This window comes from Cebidichthys violaceus, unplaced genomic scaffold (genome assembly GCF_023349555.1).
Source record: "Cebidichthys violaceus isolate CVI_PGR_0920_01 unplaced genomic scaffold, fCebVio1.0.p SCAF_20, whole genome shotgun sequence".
Taxonomy (NCBI): Eukaryota; Metazoa; Chordata; class Actinopteri; order Perciformes; family Stichaeidae; genus Cebidichthys; species Cebidichthys violaceus.
The window spans coordinates 7,502,146-7,522,009 of NW_027176373.1; the positions used below are offsets into that span (position 1 = coordinate 7,502,146).

Here is a 19,864-nt window from a genome sequence, read left to right on the forward strand (position 1 = left end):
AGCGACGGATGTGATCCAACCCACCCGAAAAAAAACAGTCACTCTGCCGAGGTGCTGAAAGACGCTCCGGTCTTTTTTTTTTTTTTTTTAACTCAAAAAGGTAGAAATCCCCAAAGTGTTGGCAGTCAGCTGGATGCCTACACGGTGGTGACTCCCGTGCATCTAACCGTCCGGACCCTCGACATGCTCCGCGAGAATAGCGCGCAGGAGTTTTAACTTCAGACACTTGAGAGCCTGTGTACAAGTGCTACCGCCCATCTCTGCACGTATTGGAGGGTTTTTAGGGCTTGTTGCCTCAGCCCTGTCGCCAATGGGCAGTGCAGCTGACATTCACAGGGGGAGGGGGGGACCAGAAAATGAGCTGAATTTCACAGATTCATCACACATTTACTGAGTTTCTCCTGCCAGAGTCTCTAACGACATATAGACGTACAATGAAAATTAAAGCTCACATTGCCCCGAAGAAAACTAGTCTATTAACTACTATTCTACTTAACACTGTTCATAATCATGTCACCTGTGGACATTCAGACTGTGGGCATGCAGATATTCTAGATGCTTTCCATGCTATGTCAGAAAGATAAAGTTCAACAACTCCTCTAACTGTATTGTGTGACTGCTTTGACGGTAGAGGAATATTTGACTTACTAAAGAATCAAATAAATAGTTTAAATATTGCAAAAACTGATCATTTAATTTATTTATTGCACAATAACACATATAATGTATGCACTAGCAGGTTAGTTTGCTACAATGTCCATTTTTAATTGTTATGATTATTATTTTTTACATCTTCAGAAAGTAAAGCTCAGGGGAATCCAAAACTGCTTAACTGTAAAGTCCCTTGATCCAGTGTGACCATGGATCATTGTAGCATGTCATCTGTCTCTCCCTCTCCAAATATGTCCTGTCTCTACTTTCAGAACTGGATGATTGTGGTATTCCTTGAACTCTTGACAATCTTCAGCGCAACAAAAACCTAATTTTCTTGCTGAAAACTGAAAAATGTAACATTAGGTTTTAAAAAGGTTTAGGAGTAAAATGGAGTATTGGCTATATTTAATTCATGGTTAAAATATCCATTACATATGATATTGTGGGCTTTATTCCTTAAATAAAAGGGCACTTTCATTAGTCTGGCTTATTAGTCCTCTCTAATGTTCCTCCTCATTTACTCCAACCCCACACTTTCTGCAGAAAGCTTTTGTGTAAATAACTTGAAAGAAGTGAAAGACCGAAAGGCTCGTTTAGTTCTTATTCATGCATGTTTTGCTGGTTGTTAAATTGTGGAAAATAAGCAGTTGATTGTGGGCCTTTGAAACCTACAAGAAAAAGACACTGTACACCTCTCATTGCAGTAGGCTGGAGAAAGAATAACCTTGTCCCTGTCACTGTAAACTGTGATACAACAAACTAAAATCCATAATACTGCCATAAACAGCAGCGTCTGGATGTGACTAGAAAATCTATCCACCTACCTTAATGGTCCTAGGGGTGAATTTGTACTGCAAGTTAGAACATCTGTCAGGGCTACTGTAAGTCATGAGAGAATAGACCCATTTATTTCCCTGTAAGTGGACTTTTGGATATGAACAATTCTCTGCCCTTTAATTTTGCTGAACACTCTTTCATTTGATGGTTACCATTTGTATAGAGAGCGATATGCAGTGGCTTTGGCAAAAGTTGCAGTCAAATAAAAAGCATGGCTGCAGTTTGTGCAAAGATTTGTATGATACTGAGAAACATGATGCATCAGCACTGTCTATACACAACAATGTACAATTCATACTGACACCATTACGAAGTTAATTCATAGGGTTGCTAAAATCCTATTGAAGGATCTTTCTTTCGCTTGGAATCTGGTTACGCATTTCAAATATGAATATTTAAAAAGTTCCACGCTGTTCCCACAAACCTGACAGCCTTGAGTCTCAAAATCCCCATACATAAGCCTGATCCTTAGAAGTATTGCTTGTGACTGCATTTTGTTCTCGACTCAACACCACCCACGTTTAAAATTCCAGGTGATTAGAGGGTTTCTAGTGCCTTGTTATTTCAAAGTATGAGGCACCCCCAGCTTTTCCAGCTGTCATACTTTTTATATGTACCTGAACATTCTTCTTGTGACTTAACATGAGAGAAACCATTCAGATACACAGATGTTAAATATCCACTGTGAGAAGTGAGTACATTTATACAGATTATACTGGATGCGGAAGTCGGATGAGAGACAGAGGGAGTGATGCGGAACAAAGGAAGGATGTAAACATCCTTATTAAGTCAACAAATTAGAGACTAGTGAACATTTTCACCTGGAACTTGAAGCTATAATGTTTGTTTCCCACAAAATAAGTTTCCATAGGAAAACATTTAAAGGAATTCATATGATGATGATGAGCACCTTTTTGTTTTACTATTATTTTGAAACCATGGGTCTCTGTTCATCTGACTAATTAGTTCTAAATCTGGCTCACCCCTGCAGCCCATCTCTGTCAGACACCAAACTTTTGGAAAGTCCAACCTGAGATTTATGACATATTCATATGTTACTGGATGTGGGGTTCCTTCAGCACAGCAGCTGCCTCGCTGTGATAAGGCCGCACGTGGAGATTCTGGGGTTTGAGCATACATGGAATGGGAAAGATTCAAAACTGCCAGGTAATGAGGCAGCATGAGGTTTAGCCACCAATCAGACTGTTCCATTTGCAACATCTTGGCGCGCATACCTCAAATGACAAAAAGCATTCTCTTCTTATCATTAAAGCTATTTGAATGGACATTTTGTGACACAATAGACACATTTGTGATGAGCTAAGACTACTTTCGTCATTAAAAAGCCAACCAATGTAGCGTGCAATGTTATTCAGCAACAGGAGCACACCAGAGCAGATTAATCTAAATCAATTGTACAAATTTGTATAAGCCATTTGGTGAAATAAGATAATTGTTGTTTGGCCTGTGAATGTGCAAAGCTGTGAATAGTTTTGTCTGGTTACCAAGCCATCAAAACGTCTCAAACTAACAGCTAACAAGACAATGCAGATTCTCACCTGAAGGATGTAATGTATTTTTTGTTGTTGTGGGAATTTATTTGCCTCCGCTGTATCCCTTACTTTACAATATGCTTTTGCAGATGTCCAGCAGGGTCCATGCACGCTTCAGTACACTGTCCAAGGAGAAGCTACATGATTTGCATCTCCGTTGCAATGGGTTGGTTTTATTGCTTTAGAAGAATATCACACTCTTAAAAAGACCCATAACTCCAATCAATGTTGGAGCCTCAGTGAATTTATTCCCACCGTAAATGCATTTAGGGCACAGAACAGAATTTCTTATGCATACGCAGTGGTGGAAGTACATTTATGTGTTATTTGTGCTTGAGTTTTGCCACTTTATAATTCTACTTCACTATCTTTCAGATGAAAATACACATTTTTACTTATACTTGCATTTCAATATTTTACATACAAGACATTTGATCAGTCTAAAATATAATACGTAATTAGTTTAAACTACTTACCAGTATAAAGTAGTTTTAATACGTTTCTACTTGACCAGCTACAACATTTAAATACGTCTTATATATTAATGCATCATGAATAATAATACAGTAAAGTAATATGACTCTCTGAAATCTGCATAATGAGTCTAACTTCACTTGAAAGTAAAGTACATTTTACTGATAAACCTGTACTTTTATTTGTGATGTATTTGTACATTGTGCCATCAGTAGTTTTACTCAACTGAAGGATCTGAATACCTCTTCCAGCACTTCCTCCTGCATATACATCACACAGCTGGTACTCTCATGCTTTCAACACTCAACATCAATGAAAGGAGCCAGCCACATGTCACTCTCTGCTCTGTCCACACCATCTTCATCACCGCACAGAACCTGTTGATTCTTGAGGAAGCCCACGCATAAAAGCTTGACATGCAAAATAGTTTTTACTTCACTTCAGAACCAACCTACAATTACTTTTTGTCTGGGTCAGCTGAAAGTGTAATGGGTAACCCCCACCCCCTTCGCATTGCACACTCACGAGGGCACATAAATTGTACAGATTCACATCTGGTCCGTCTTTCTTCCCTTATTACAGTCGTGAAAAAGTAGGCATTCAGACACACTGTGGACTCTTTTCTCCAAACAGGCATCTCAGCGCCGCCGCTGCTCTGTAATCATCAACACAATGACCATGTGAATTTACACAAAGTGCCATTCTAGTAAACGTTTACTGTGTGGTGAAACTGCCAGTTTGTTCCTGCGTCTCACACACTCATTTACATTACAGATGACAGTGCACCTGAAGGCTGTTGCCTTTCAGTTAGAGGAACAAGGTTTTCATTATGAAATAAGAGGGGAATTGGTTAAATATCTGTTGTTTCTGAATCTGTTTCTATATCTATATCTCTTGAATACCTATGTTGAATGCACTTATTGTAAGTCGCTTTGGATAAAAGCATTTTGTAAATGACTGTAATGTAATGTAATGTATATTAATTGCCCTGAAAATTGTGAGGATGGACAGACTTTCAATGGATGACTTTGCCCCTTACTAGCTTTTAAAAAGCCCTCTAGTTTTACATTTATTTCATTCAGGTCTACCAGCTTCTGTACTTTTTGGAAACCCTGGTTGGACTTTCACCTTAAATGCAGAAGAGCCTCTATGTTGAGCTGTTGGCATTAATGACTTGTTTACAGCTTGTATATAAAACTTTTGACGGCTGTTTGGCTTTGTTACATGTCCCTGACAGAGCATATTCTCTCTATTTCATGTGATTTCATAGAGGTAATGAGGTAAATTGACTCACTACACAGTTAGTTACACAGAATATGCAATTTAGGCTGTATAAACACTTGCAGGGTATCTTGCAGATTATTGAGTCTTAAAGGATAACAAACAAAATGTCAGTAGTGTGACAAAAATGAAAGAAACACCACCGTTCTTCCGAGTTAGAATAAGGCAGATAAATCATTTAAATGCAGTTGGGATTTCCATCTAAATAATGAGGAAAAGAAATGGTGTTATTATTTTTTAATAGGCTACTGCTCTCTGGTGGTGAAGAGCGGCAGCAGCATTCCAGGAATCAGCTTGAATCAAGTGTGAAAGGTTATAAGTGTTGACATCTTGACATACATCAAGTTGTTTTGATAGCTAAACCACCGGTTCAGCATCAGAACTAAACATTTTCTTTGCTAATGCTAGTGTGTTACAGTGATTTATTTCCACTGATCCTGACACGGCTGTTGGAAGGTTTTGCATGGCTCAAGGCTCAGAGTGGTTTCCACATTGTGCATGTGAGATTACAAGAAAGATACACTGTAGAAAGGCATCAGAGACTTCATATGAAAAAATCCATGTTCACTCTGAAAGCTAAATTCAGTGAGGATTTTCACCCTGACATTTGACATTATGCATCTGTTTGCTCTCTTTGTTTTGTCCACTTTGCAGATAAGAAAAAAATCCTGCACAGAAACAGTGTGAAAGCTGCACTGTTAAAGACTTTAAAGAGAAGAGAGAGAATCTTAGTGCCTAATAAAGTTTCAGCCGTCACATCTGACCAAAACAGAAGGTTAACAGTTCATACACCCTTTCCCTTTACTCCAACTCTGTTCTTTCCTCTGTTCAAATGAGCCGTTTCTTGTCGACTAACTGCTGTACACACACACACACACACACACACACACACACACACACACACACACACACACACACACACACACACACATACACACATACACTCACACACACATACACACAGACGTTTAGCATCAGGGCACCAGTGAGATACTGGTGACGGAAGACTGCTCAGGGCAGTAACTTCAATTTTATCTTATCAGCAGACACATTAGTGTTCACTGTGACAAACAGACCCAGCTTTGTGAAAGTGGCACTAGCTGGGTTATAGATGTACTGGGATGAATTTGCACTGTAGCGTGTGGGGAAGTGAAAGATGAGGAGCTTCTAAAAGAAATAGAAATGTCAGAAAGATATGACTAATCAATTAAATAAGATATGTACTTCATACAATATTGCTTAAATGGGCTCTAAGAATATATTTTAATTTGTTGTTCACAACTCCAACCTGTCTAGATTTTACTGCTTACAAAACAAAATGTAGAAGACTCAAGATGGCCAGAGCTGCCAAACCCACAGTAACAAAGCTATTCTACCATACAATTTAAAGTGTTTGACAATTTAGTATTGCACTTGTTTTAAGTTGGTTGACTCGAAGGAGACTGATTTTAAAAATAATTGTGAAAATTGAAGCCGCAGAGCCCAAGATATTCTGACTTTTCAGTCTCTATAGAGACTGACATTATGTCTGTCATTAGACCCTCTCTGCCTCCTAAAAACCCATTTCTTTCAAACCCCACACCTGATCTGATTTCATGACTCTTGTGAGACTAAAATTGTGTTAGCTCAAGACCCCATAATGATATATGCTTAGAGGAGGATTTATCTAACTGTTATTACTGTCATTATGCAAATTAATTTTAGACTGACGTGACTTTTGTTATCCAATCAAAATAAAGATACAAGATTTCTTCTTCCAGTGAGACCTGTAATAACACATGTTGTAGAGCAAGGTCCCACAAACATGCTCCTCAGATGCAGAATCAAGATCAGTTTACTTTATATCCAATTGGTGACTCATCATCTAACGAGTTACTGAAAAATACCTTCTGCCTCTTACCACCTCTCTCCTTCTTGGCCCTCGCTATTTGTCTGATGGCCAATTCAAGTCTTTAGAACTATATGTAAGCTGAATGTCACCTTTTGGTTATGAAATGAATCATTCCTTTTTGTATCTCTTCTAGTTTTTGTAAGAGTGCAGACCGTGTTTCTGTGGTGGAACTGTTCACCTTCGCTTCAAGCATCGGTTACTCTCCTTGGTAAGCCTGGATTCAAATTGCAAACGTTTCCACATCAACATTCAGGTACTTTCAGTAAATGATCACGTTAAACAAGCAAATGTAACTGAATTGATTAACTTTAGCAATAACCAGCATTGACAATGTTGTAAATACTTGCTTGTGTATTCTTCATGTTAGAGATGCATATGATCCACTGCAATAGTTTACATTCCAAAAAAGTGTTAATTTGTAGGTATAATTTATAGATAAACTTTACAAGTTTTAAAAGCATTTGAAAGTCGCCAAACTAAACAGTTTTTCTCCTTTGAGTTAAGTGGTCTCCTAAATCTGTTGAGGCAGTCCTAGAGCTAATCTTTTATAATCCCCTCGTTCTTTGTATCGCTTCTCTCTCTGCACCAACTTTCTGTACCAATGTGTTTAAAGGGCTTGTGGGAGTATTAATAAACCACTTAGAGAGTGTATTCTAAGGACACAGCAGCCACCGGCTGAATTTAGCTTGTTTGTGCAATATCCATGAAGCTTGGTCAAGACAGAGTGAGAAAAGTCTGAGCCAGTGACATTTTTCAACAGCAGCTCATTTTGTCTCAGTGATAGCATGCTGTGTGCACCCGGAGTGCAGGCTATAGTGTAACGCTTCACAACTACCTTCTATCTCTGTCTTGGTTTGTGGTTTTTAGCCTTTTTCTTGTACAACTATGAGGTTGACATTTTGTTTATAGTGAAATGTCTAGAAAACTATTAAAACTAGGCCTGATAGCAGTACTACCAAGAATATACCTCAGTGGATTATTAAGTGCCTTAAATTTCTAAATACACAGAAAAAGAGAAACGCTGTACATCCATCTACAGCATCTAAAATGATGTACCAAAAGAAGAAAGAAAAATAAAGCCAAGAGATGTTCTAAAATGCTGCTTTAAAGCCACATCATCTATCTCACTTCAGCTTGAAGGATATCAGAGGCTCAGATCTTTGATAAGGAAGAATCTTCCTCTTGGTGAAGATATATGTGTTTACCCCTCATTGCTGAATTAGAGAAAATTGCAGTATATCTAAACATGCTGGATGCCTAAATATCCATACTCAACCAAGGTGAATTAGTAGACGTTCTGCAGAGGAAGAGATAGAACAACATGAATCAGAGAGGTCCAACAGTGTGTGTACGCCACTATTGGGTTTCCCTCCAGCTGCCATACTAATTTTGAGACAGAAGGGGGCAGAATTAGGTCATTCATATAATTAAATAATCTTGACACTGAGCCTCAAATGGCTTTTTCCCTGAGGTTAGATTCCACCTGGCTGTGTGCATGGGGTAATTGAGGTTCCAGCTCATTTGGGACACTGTTTGCACACACACCTGCATATACACATGTGCTGCATGCGTTTGAGTGACAGATGTGTGAGAATGAATTGAAAATGAGCTGGATGGGCTGTCAGATGCAGGCTGTTTCCATTCCCTGGTTCTCTATTTCCTCGTCTAGCTCACTGACCTGTGGCCGCTGGTTTTATCTACTCTGTGTCTGTGGAGGACCTCGAGATCTCATTTTAGATGTTGGCTGCTTTTAATGGGAGGCCAAGGAGCATGCTCAACGTGTCATTTATAAAGCAGTGGGAGTCAATGGGAAAACCCATTTTATAACAAGTGGGTCTTGATTCCTCTATCTCTTCTTATCAACTTTGATCGCAAGACAAATCATTTAATGTGACAAGTTTGCTCATTGTGATTTTTTCAAATTTAATAAAATTGTAACTCAAGCAAATATTTCAACATGTGATTTGCACTGCAAAATGTATAGCTTAACAACTGTGGTAAGTCGTTCTAAAGTTCTTACCGGTTTATGCGTATGTTTCTGAATAAGCATAGGTGTAGGAACAAGAGGGGGACATATTTGCTGCAATTTGAGGAGAAACTGGTGTCTGATTATGGAGATAAATTCAAAAGGGTGGAGAGCAGTGGAGAACAGACCTGCCCACTCTCAGTTCAATGCAACCCAATTAACTAGCTACTAAACATTTCTTTTCCTCCGTATATCATCCCAAATGTTGAATCAGCCCACAGCTACACACATCCCCCCTCTCTTTCTGTTTGCATTGCCTCATTTCAACTAAAGGACTCCCACAGCTTTTAGCAGAGACTCTCAGCCTGACCATGATGTGGTGTCCGCCTGCAGGATCTGTCTTATCATAATGTTCCCTGGGAGCCATGATGGACTTGCAGACTCCTGGAATGGTTCTGCTGCTGATGCGGTGGCGGATCAAAAGAAATTCTTCTCTTGTGTGAGTCCCAGTCAGGATTTCATCCGGGCAACACCGTGAGCCAGCTCTGCAAGCCGTTCATCCTGAACTTGGCTCAGGATGAACGGCTCAACCTGAAATGGGGTTATGAAGCATCATTCTGCCTCGTTGCTTGTAAAGATTAAAAATGTAGCACCCATTATGCTTAAGTGTGAAATTTTAATTTCATGCCTAAAAGAGCGCAGAATCAGAGGATGTGATAAAATGAGCAGATTTTTTTTCCTTTTAATTAATCAATGTTATCTTTTATTTGTGTACATAGTGAGCACATAAAAAATGTCAAATATGTATGCTAGCCTGAAAGCAACCATCCTTAATGAAAATATAAGATTTTTAAGTTTTAATTTAACCAGGAACACATAGTGCTTATACATATTTGTAATATTTTGCAATCAACTGCAACAATAAAATGTTTTAAGGCCAACACTGCAATACAGTGGATTGCATCCGCTGCATCCAGGGCACTGTGTGGTCTTTTCCCACTTCAGGAGTAAATCTCTGGTGAATGTACCCTGCAGAGACTTTGATTAAAATAAAATAAAAAATAAAAATGAAAAATCCCCCCCCCCCTCTTTACCAAGTATGCATTTTTGTTTTTCCGAGGTGGCGAAAGGGTACCAATTCAGAAACAAATGACTCAGACCTTCTCCAATAAAGCTGATTAATGCGAAGAGGATAATCAACCCCGTTCCCTCATTAATCAGTCAGAGAAACAATGAAGCACATTTCAGAACAAACTACTGGTCTACCCATTAGTCAAGATTTTGTTTTGGATGATAATCATTTTGAGACTTAATATGAAGGTAGTTTTTCTATTTACTGATTTTTCAAATTGCAAGCAGATCCTGCTATAAGAAAAGACACAGGAGCAAAATTGGCAATTAAACAGTGAATTTATTTCCAGATGAAAACCTATGTTTTTGGCAGTGTGGGATGAACAGCTATTGATAGCCATTGTGACACATTCTGGGGCCTCCATATTTAAATCAAAGCTTTTTGGATGCCTGCCTCGTTTTCTCACCACCTGCTCCTCAGCTCCTGATTAAGCTAGCAGCGCATATTAAATAGTTCTACTATTCTCTCTATTACTCAATGTAGTCTTTTTTATATTTACTGTGTGATGAGGCCTAATACATGGCTTGAAATACAGAGACAAGGCATTTTGGAGAGTACAAACTGATGTTAAAGTGTAACCTGACAGAGGGCAGCAAAGATTCACTTGTCTGCACCGATTGACAGATGAGCATGTCCGTCCTTATATTAGCGAAAAAGTAAATGTTCCTTGAGTTATGGAAGGAGCTGCTCCACAATACAAGTACAGAACCATGATGCAAGTTTTATTCATCTTGTGTTTGAGGAACTCTGACAATATCCTGACAAAAAATATCATATATCAAAATATGTGAACAGACAATTTACCTGCACATCAACAGCCACTTAATGTAACGACAATAGTCCTTCAAAGCATGTTGTACATATATTTGAACCTCTCATTTTACCATATTCACAATGCTGATGAAGACAAAAGTAAACATTGCAATATAGGCATGTGTTGTTGTTAGTTGTACTGATTTATTGTCATTTACAAAGATACAAAAGCGAGAACTGTTCAGTTTGAGTCTGATCAGTTTGTTAATCTTAGCTAAATCATTTCCATGATCCATCTGCTGTGTTTGTGTATATTAATGACTCAGTACCTCGGGAAACTCAAGATGTCACACCAATCTTTTGATGCAACTACGCTTACCGAAAAAAAACAACTGAGAATGAAGAAGTAAGGGAGCATGCAAGTTTGTGTGCATTTCATCATCAAGTTTAAATATACATATTCTTTTGTGAGTCACTGTCAGTTGTGGGCCAGAAGATAAATATGACACACGCCGAGGTGTTTCCTGGGTCTCAAGTGTTATATGATTCTGCCGGGTGAGTCATTATGTCGTCAACATGGAAAAGCAGCATCAGTCTCCTCGTCCTCCCACTCTGTCTCTGGGAATGATGCGAAGCTCTGAGCCATGTTTAAGAAACACATTTCCTGCAACACAGGACAAAGCACCATATTAAAAAATCACAGTTATTAATCTGTGTTCTGTTCTTAAAAAAGGGATTTTACTGTCGGGTAGTTGGGCAGTTACACAAACATTTGGATTAAATGTAAAGGTTCACAACATGCTCAGAGGTGTCTAAACTGAAGGATTAAATTATTTCCTTGCATCTTATTTTTGGCACATTTGTCCCTCAACAGTCGCCAGCTAATGAGACATCAGGTGGATTTAGGCGACCACGAACACACACACACACACACACACACACACACACACACACACACACACACACACACACACACACACACACACACACACACACACACACACACACACACACACTCATTTGAATGATTTATAATATTGCACGACGAAAACAACGGATAGCAAAGTCAGTCATTAATTTGTTTATTCTACCATCAATCATGCTGAGATCATATATGTACAACTCATTCCTGTTATGCCACAGGAAATGTATGTTATTAGCTTCATAAAAGAGATTGTAAAATGACATAAGATCAGTTTCCACCGTGTACTCAATCCGATGAACAAGAGGCAGAGTGGCTGCAGTGGGTGAAAAGGGCAACCTGACAGAGGTGTCTGAACTGAGGCTATTCTTGGCAGCACACAGCTTGAATGTTACGCAGACAAAAAGCGGTTGTCAATGCCCACCACTCTTTCCTTTCTTAGCAGAAAAGACCCAATGCTGCCTTCGGTCAAAGCGGGCATTAACTTCTCCTGCTCTATGCAGAAAACCCAGTCATCCATTACCCAGCCAACAGTCAGTATGAACCTCAGGGAAACACCAAGGCGGCTGACAGAGAGGAAAAGTGATTCACCAGGGCCGGGCAATAATGTGGGAATCTTAAGTCAAGTGAATTCTGACTAAACAGCTTGGTGCATCTAGTTCGAGGTCATTTTTAAATTTAATTTAACATTAAATACTGCCTCTCGAGGCACTGCATCTATATTCATGAACCAGTAAACACAATGTGGCCGGCTCCAACACAGACATGTGAGGAAAATTAGGGCTATTTCAGTGACTAAAGCTTATCTAGCACCAATATAAATGTGGCTGGATGTTTAAGCGTGCTTAATGGTGATGTAACCCTTGCATTATGGTGCAATCTTACATCACCCTTGGGTTTGGGACAGATTGGGTGAAGTTACTCTACAAATAAATATTTTCAAAACTTCCTTCTGAGTCTGCCTGGACTCCCCTGCTCGTAAAAAAAGTGTTTTGCTTTTTTTCTTCAAAATATTTCTTCTGTATTTATCATACTGTAGATTTCTCTCCTTTACAATGTGAATCATTGACCACTGCTAGACATCCTTGACCTGTATTTTACATCCAATAAGAACAGTTAAATTACACCCTTCAAATCTGATTTAAATAACCCAGATTATATTGGCTGGGACTGCTTGATTGCAGGTTGATTTGTTACATTACCTCCAGTAAGGTTTTTTTTCATATTACGCCTTACTTTTCTTTGCCTTCTTTGTGCAACCACCCACATAAGTCACTGCCGCTGAGGGCTTTATCAAATTAATGTGTAAGACTATTAACACAATGCCTCCAGCATTACCAAAGTGCATTATGAAACATGTTGTATTCAAGTTCCGCTTTGAAGAAAGCACATTGACAAGTGACAAAGAGCTTAAAAAAAGCCCCAAGGTAGATTATGAATCCGTCTACCCAAATATATTAGAATGAAATGAAAAGCCCCATCTAGAGTGGCTTTTGTCGAGGTATATAAAAACATTTTTTTTTTTAAAATAAACTCACCTGCGGTCTGGGCAGGGTTGATTCCTATTCCATCTACAAGGCAACCATGAAAGAAAAAACAACCCAATGTAAACCGAAATATATTGTCAGGCAAATGACATCAGCACATAAATGAAAGAAAGCTAATTTACAATATCCTCAGTTTAACCATAATGATATACAAATAAATAAATCAGAGTGTGCCTCAGCAGCAGGCAATTCCATCTGGATGATAACAGAGCAGCCATTAATTCTGCAATGATAAAACAAAAATTCATATTTGACATGGTAGACATATCTCAGACATTTTAACACAAATCTCATTCAATCTTATTTGGCAACAGTCATTTGTTCAATCATTCCCACACGTCATCTTTCTATGAGAAAGTACATCAGGCAGACTTTTTCTAGACTTCACTTTCTCAATTTCCCAACACCGTCCGTACAGAGCAGAGGTAAACAAAAACATAATCAGATTTTATGTGGCGCCGCATGGTTTAATTGGTGGGAAACAATGAATGAGTCAACAATTTTCCTTCTAACCGTCACAAAGACCACTTACTGTTATTTGTTCTGGTGATTACTAGAACTGTGGTTACAAGGGTGAATCAGCTAATTCTTTTTTTATTTCTTACTGGCTCAGGTTAATTTAGACACGCATCTGTTGGATAGTTGTAACAACAAAACCCTTTCCATCCAAGTTCAAACTGCTTGGATTTAGTTGTACTTTTAGCCTCAGAACATCATGTTGTAAGTGAAGTAATTGAGTAAGAAGCAATACTAGTAGCAGCATATCAAGTAAGATGTGATTTTTAAAAATTGCAATATCGTACATATTTAATAATAATTTCTGCTGTATGTAAGCTCTAATTAGCTATGAACTCGTCTCTCGTGTGAAGATAAAATGTGTCGATCATAGGTCAGTGTGTGTTAGTGTGGCTCTGGGGGCTGAGATCCAGCAATTCCTGCTGGTAGATCAACACAGATCAATACAGGTCATAGATCACGTAATGCCTCTTAAACAGAAGTAATAGCAGAAACAGAGCACTGCTTGTACTCTCTTGGGTTGATGGCCACAATTGCTGCACACTCTGGGAGTTTAAAGTGAATAAAACGCCGCAATTTTCTCCTTTGAAACTTGACTCAAAGTACATTGATACATTTGCTGTAAATTCCACATGGTGCTTGTGTAATGTTACGGATGATACCTCCTATCCTCTCTGTGAGACTGCATTTTATCTGGATTTGGCAGGTAACATGTTTCAGACATTCTGTGAATGTTAAGAACATTATTTTCAGTTTTAATACTGTACAAACATGCAAAAAGGAAGCTCATAATATATTATATTATTCCGCGGCCTTGTTCAATACTCAACACTGATTAGTCAATTAACGCATTCTACAACCTTTTAATTGTATTTAATAACAAGTTGCGGCTAAGAATAACCGACTATGACGAAGTTCTGAATCAGTACACAGCAAGAGGACTATTTTCTTTTTAGCTTAAGTAATATAATCAATTTTAAATCAATATTTTGTGTAAAATTATTGATTTTTAGTAAGTAGGCATGTCATAAGTGGGCGGGTCATTAAAGCAAAATGAACCCAAAAAGGAAGAGCAGGACTGATTTGACAGCATTTCTTTCACCAGCATCACACTGCTGTTAAAAGACGTATCTCGCTCTTTAAATTCTCACAGCTTGTGGTTGAAGTTTTGAAACATATCTGTCAAAACACACAGTTTCTAAGGAATGAGAAGATAGTCCCTAATAACTGTCAAGCTGGTAAACATGTCCCTTTTGCTGAAGAGACAAAAAAAAAAAAAGAATTGAAAGACTTTTCCCCTAAACTCACCATTTGTTATGATTGCACTGGTTGCTGATGGCACTTTGAACTGTAAAAGAGAAAATCCCCATTAGTGAAATTCACAACATTGACATTTAAGAAATTTCAGCAGCACTGAAGTATTTTGGTTAAGTAAACAAGAGACATGTTGCAACCCAATTCTGCTTAGCCTGAAGACTCCGTGTGAATATATCATCAAGAAGAAAAAGCTTTTTTTCACCGAGTCAGCGCACTGAGATACACTGACTTTGTTGGGTGACAACTTCAAAATTGGAGCCAAGATATCTTCAGAAACAAACTTGGTGTAACAAGCACAAAGAAAATGCTGTGTATAGTGCACTTTTATACTTGACAGACACAAGTGTTCTCTCTCTCTCTCTCTCTCTCTCTCTCTCTCTCTCTCTCTCTCTCTCTCTCTCTCTCTCTCTCTCTCTCTCTCTCTCTCTCTCTCTCTCTCTCTCTCTCTCTCTCTCTCTCTCTCTCTCAGGAGAGAGCCTAGGGGGAAAGATAGCCACGCTTGAATTTTTGGAAGAAAATCACTCAGCGTGGTCACAATTCATGTCCTACTTCAGTGTTGGACAGAGGAGGATGTGGGATGCTGAGATTTGCAGTGAGGAGGATAGAGGGGGCAGTCTGTCACCGGGGAGATAAGGGTAGAGAAATGCTGCTCACCAAACTACTGGCCAGGTAGCACATGCGGTACACATGAAACATGAAATACACTCAGGGATGCACTTTCATGTAGCATAAAATTGGAGGAGAAAATATAGTTTGAATCCCAGACTGTTGAGTAATTATTAAATACGATAATTTATATTTCCAGTTATGTCTTTACTTTGTTCATGTCTCTGTCCAACACATGAGCCACTGATATCATGATCACTGAAGGCAAAGCTCAAAATTCAACCTTGCTAATTACAGGTATAATAGAAGCGTACACATAAGCTGTTCTACCAGACAGTCGGTCGGTTGACACTTACTAAGACTTTTAGTTTAATAAATGTTATGTATGATTACTAATAAGTCAACTTTGTTTGCCATATAGAAAATAAAGCCTGGTCGATACTAGTTTTTGAAGCCAATACTAATAACCAAAAAAAACGAAAAGGAAAAAAAACATAATCGTTTATCTGCTGCTATTGGTTTCTCACATTATAATAGATATTAACAAATGATCTTAATCCATATACTGGATGTGCATGTAAATAACATGACTTTGTAGAATATGTTAACAAATCCTTCTGTGTATGTATAGGAGGAGAACATACTTCTAGATTTAGAGGTTGCTCACTAGAACATATAATTTTTTCCTTTTCTTTTTTTTTACCTCTTATACAATTTTATTTTTCCTGCCTTTACCTTCTAAGATTTCACCTTTTAAGTCGATGCTGAGTCTTGTTGTGAATGTATGTTAGTGTTTTCTTTATCTGCAAATAAATATTAGCATATATAACACATATAAATCTATTGGACACTAAGGCTAAATGAAATTCGTGCAGTGCAGACTATCGTTAGTTTTTATACTGTATCCAGTTCACGTATCACTCCCTGTTGATGACTAGACATATTAATAGAATAGCACAAACAGTAAGCTTACCTCCTCAGCTGCAAACTTCAAAACTGCTGTGAATGGTGTGCTTTCGGGGACACTTAGTCTGTAAAAAAAACCAAAAAAAAAACAACTGGATTTTAAAAACACCCTAAAACCCAGCCTTTGTTTTACTGTTTAAATATTAAAACCACATAGTACCACATGATTAAATATCATCTCTTAAACTTTTCACCTGAGCTTCAATCGACAAGTGCCTGGACCGCTTTAGTGTTGTGGAGCAAGTCACTTACACCTAACAGCTGCAAAAGTGCAATTCTGAAGCTGACCATTTATTTTGACCTCCATGGAGAAGAGGAGAACAAAAGCAACATTTCCTAACAGGGCTCAATTGAGTGTAACACTAACTTCTGTCAGAGGATATAAAACCATGTAAGGTATAGACAGTTATACATTTTCAGTTGGATGCTTCTGAATCCGGCAGGCTGAGGGCTATACAAAACAGAAATCAACAGACATATTTTCTGAGATGTTAAAATGGTAAAAAAGAAAACAAAAAACTTGCAAGCTTAGAGATGCAGTCGCCAACTAAGGAAGTACAGAAGGAGCGGAGGTTGTGGGGTGCAAAAATAATTGACATAGTCAGTACAGCAGCAAGTAGCCGAGAGACGAGCAAACTATAAGCAGCGGCTTCACCATTATGATGGAGAGCGAAAGACCACCATGTTGCCTTAACTGAGAGGGAGTGCTAATGTGTTTGAATGTGACTGGTGATTATAAAAGTAAGCTGCGTGGATTGATGGTGTGTTAAAGTTCAGTCCTCTGCCTTATTTACCGTCATTATTATCACTCCATTCATGCCAAGACTTGAATTTGAACAGCTGCAGCGAGACCTTGTCTGACCTCATTAGAGAATCGACTTCCTGTCAACACTTTGAGGCTAGAATATTCTGCACGGCCTCAGTATGTTTGCTCGAACTTATTTGCAAGTACTCAAGCTAGAAAATTCAACGTGAAGGTCTGTTGGGAAATTAGACCATGCATTATGTGGCAAAAAATGGCTATAGGGGCAAAAGAGACAAATTCAAGCGATCCAAAATATGAAAATTACAACACAATGCAAAATAACAGGGATTTAAAAACCTATTGCTAACATTTAGCATCACATAATTTGCTAAATAAATCATCAGGAGAGTGTTTTTGTGCTTTAGAACAGAAAATGTGGAAAGAAAATCACACCCTTCTAAAGTAGTATAGCAGCTATGACAGAGCTGTACACGTCATTTAATACTAATTCCTCCAGAATCTCACACACAGTGTAAATCATCAATAGAACTCAACTACAAAAATCTACATTTAGAATTCCCACAGTGATTATCCACCAACAAACACAATGGAAAGCAAAAGATAATATTATAGACAGATGAGTGCAAAGCATGGTGTGACAGTTACTTCAGACTGCACAAAATCATAGCACTTCTCATTTCTCTACAGTTCTCTACACTGGCTACCTGTAAGAGCTCGCATCCAGTTTAAGACTCTGGTGCTAGCCTACAGGGCAGTGAAAGGAGCAGCTCCTTCCTATCTCCAGGCCATGGTCAAGCCTTACACCCCCGCCCGACCACTTCGCTCTGCTGCCTCGGGGCGATTGGTTGCCCCGTCGCTCAGAGGTCCTGGCGGCCGATCGACCCGGTCACGGCTGTTTTCTGTCCTGGCCCCACAGTGGTGGAATGAACTTCCCACTGACGTCAGGACAGCAGAGTCGCTGCCCATCTTTCGGCGCAGGCTGAAAACCCACCTCTTCAGGAAGTGCTACCCTGAGCCTTCCACTTAGCACTTATTGTATTCATACTAGCTTGTTGCACTTATTGTATTCGTATTACTTATAGCACTAACTGTTTTTCTTGTTTCTGCACTGTACTTTGGCTCTGAGTTATGCTCTGCTTCATGCTCTTAGATGCTTGTTTGGAAAAGGAAATGTGCTTATGACTTCTGGTGACTAGTAGTTCTCTTGAATACCTATGTTGAATGCACTTATTGTAAGTCGCTTTGGATAAAAGCATCTGCTAAATGACTGTAATGTAATGTAATGTAATTTGATAGGAGCTCCACATCCTAGGACCATATTCATGATGATCACTGTTCTAACTAGCAGGAAATTAGAGTAATTTAGTGACGGGAATATAATTCAAACTATCAAAATGTAATTGTAATGTTGTTGACAAGTGCAGAGTTTGACTTTAAAAAGGCATTTATCAAATGAATCTACTGGATGGGAAAGTTTTTTTCTGTGTGCCACTTAAATCTGATTTTAAGACACTTGTGTAAGTAAAGCACGAACACAATTCTGTGACGTCACAAATTGGAATCATTACACACGTGTGATGTGGAAACCTGACGCCTCCTATACACATGCACTGAGAATTGAGTATACAGCGACGTCAGAGACATTTTGTGTCCAGAGGTAAAATGTTTGAAATGAATAATGTTTTTTGCATATTTATAGATTCGGGATTTGTCAATGACTCCTGTCTGTCATCTCACAAAATAATGAGCTCAGGGACACTGTGTGTTTATATTAATGAAGACCACTGCAAGACCAGATGTTTAACGATGCTTGTCCATTTCATTCAAAATAGAACTGAAAACAATGCTATAATGCTAGCCATAATAACTTTACTGTATATAACGTGTAAAACGGAATTTAACGGAGCTGTTGGCTAGTATACATTGGTATTCAGTATCAGCATGTGAATCACAGTTTTACACTAACATATGTTGTCTCACTGACCACGTTCTCTGTATCTAGAGTTAAACACACCAGCAAAGGTTTCCACGACGGCATGGAATACCGATATCTGCTGCAACGGTAAGATTAAATGTTAAATAAAAAGCTAAAGACTGAAATGCAACTGACTGTACCCTTAAAACTGTACTCACACTTTGTATGGAAGCCGGGGGTCCGACGTCAGAGTGATTTTAAACGTTACTTTAGACCTAATGCAGAGGATACAAACACCGTTATTAGCACCGCAATGTTGGCTAACGAATATGAAATGTATTCAGAGAAAATTACATCAAAAAAGGGCAGAAACTCACATCTTTTGGGCGAGGCGACTCCGTTTTCAATCTGTTTATACACACCCGGAAGTCGGAAGGACCCTTACATACACGTCATCCATTTAGTTCTATTTTTTGACACATATCTGAGTATGTTTAATCTTTTCAAGAGTATTGCAGTATTTTTCAATACGGCAATATTTGTTCTAGATTGTGGAATAATTATAAAATACATGTATGGTATTATCCGTCGTATTTACTGTCAGGCATTTATATCAAACGACTAACATTTCACCGTAATTGACAACAGAAGGCGCACTGCCATTTTCTTGTGCGCGTTAATGTTAATGGAGATTGTATGGCACCTCTCTCAGGTAAACCTAATGTAACATTAAAAAAAAATATATATATATATATATATATATATATA

The 19,864-nt window shown here is 38.5% G+C and overlaps 1 protein-coding gene across 3 annotated transcripts; it reads right to left on the bottom strand.

The window, feature by feature from the left end:
• Positions 1–10,047: 10,047 nt before the first annotated feature.
• ufm1 (ubiquitin-fold modifier 1) lies at positions 10,048–19,547 on the bottom strand. Of its 3 annotated transcripts, XM_068715973.1 has the most exons (7): positions 19,474–19,547; positions 19,315–19,371; positions 16,423–16,480; positions 14,835–14,874; positions 14,189–14,251; positions 13,002–13,034; positions 10,048–11,205 (listed from the first exon to the last, which is right to left on the bottom strand). In XM_068715973.1, coding segments are annotated over exons 1-7 (327 nt in total). In that variant the 5' UTR covers positions 19,476–19,547; the 3' UTR covers positions 10,048–11,131. The 3 variants fall into 3 exon arrangements, with proteins under 3 accessions (XP_068572074.1, XP_068572076.1, XP_068572075.1); XM_068715975.1 differs by lacking the exon at positions 14,189–14,251; XM_068715974.1 differs by lacking the exons at positions 10,048–11,205; positions 13,002–13,034 and adding an exon at positions 13,043–13,233.
• Between the last annotated feature and the right edge of the window lie 317 nt (positions 19,548–19,864).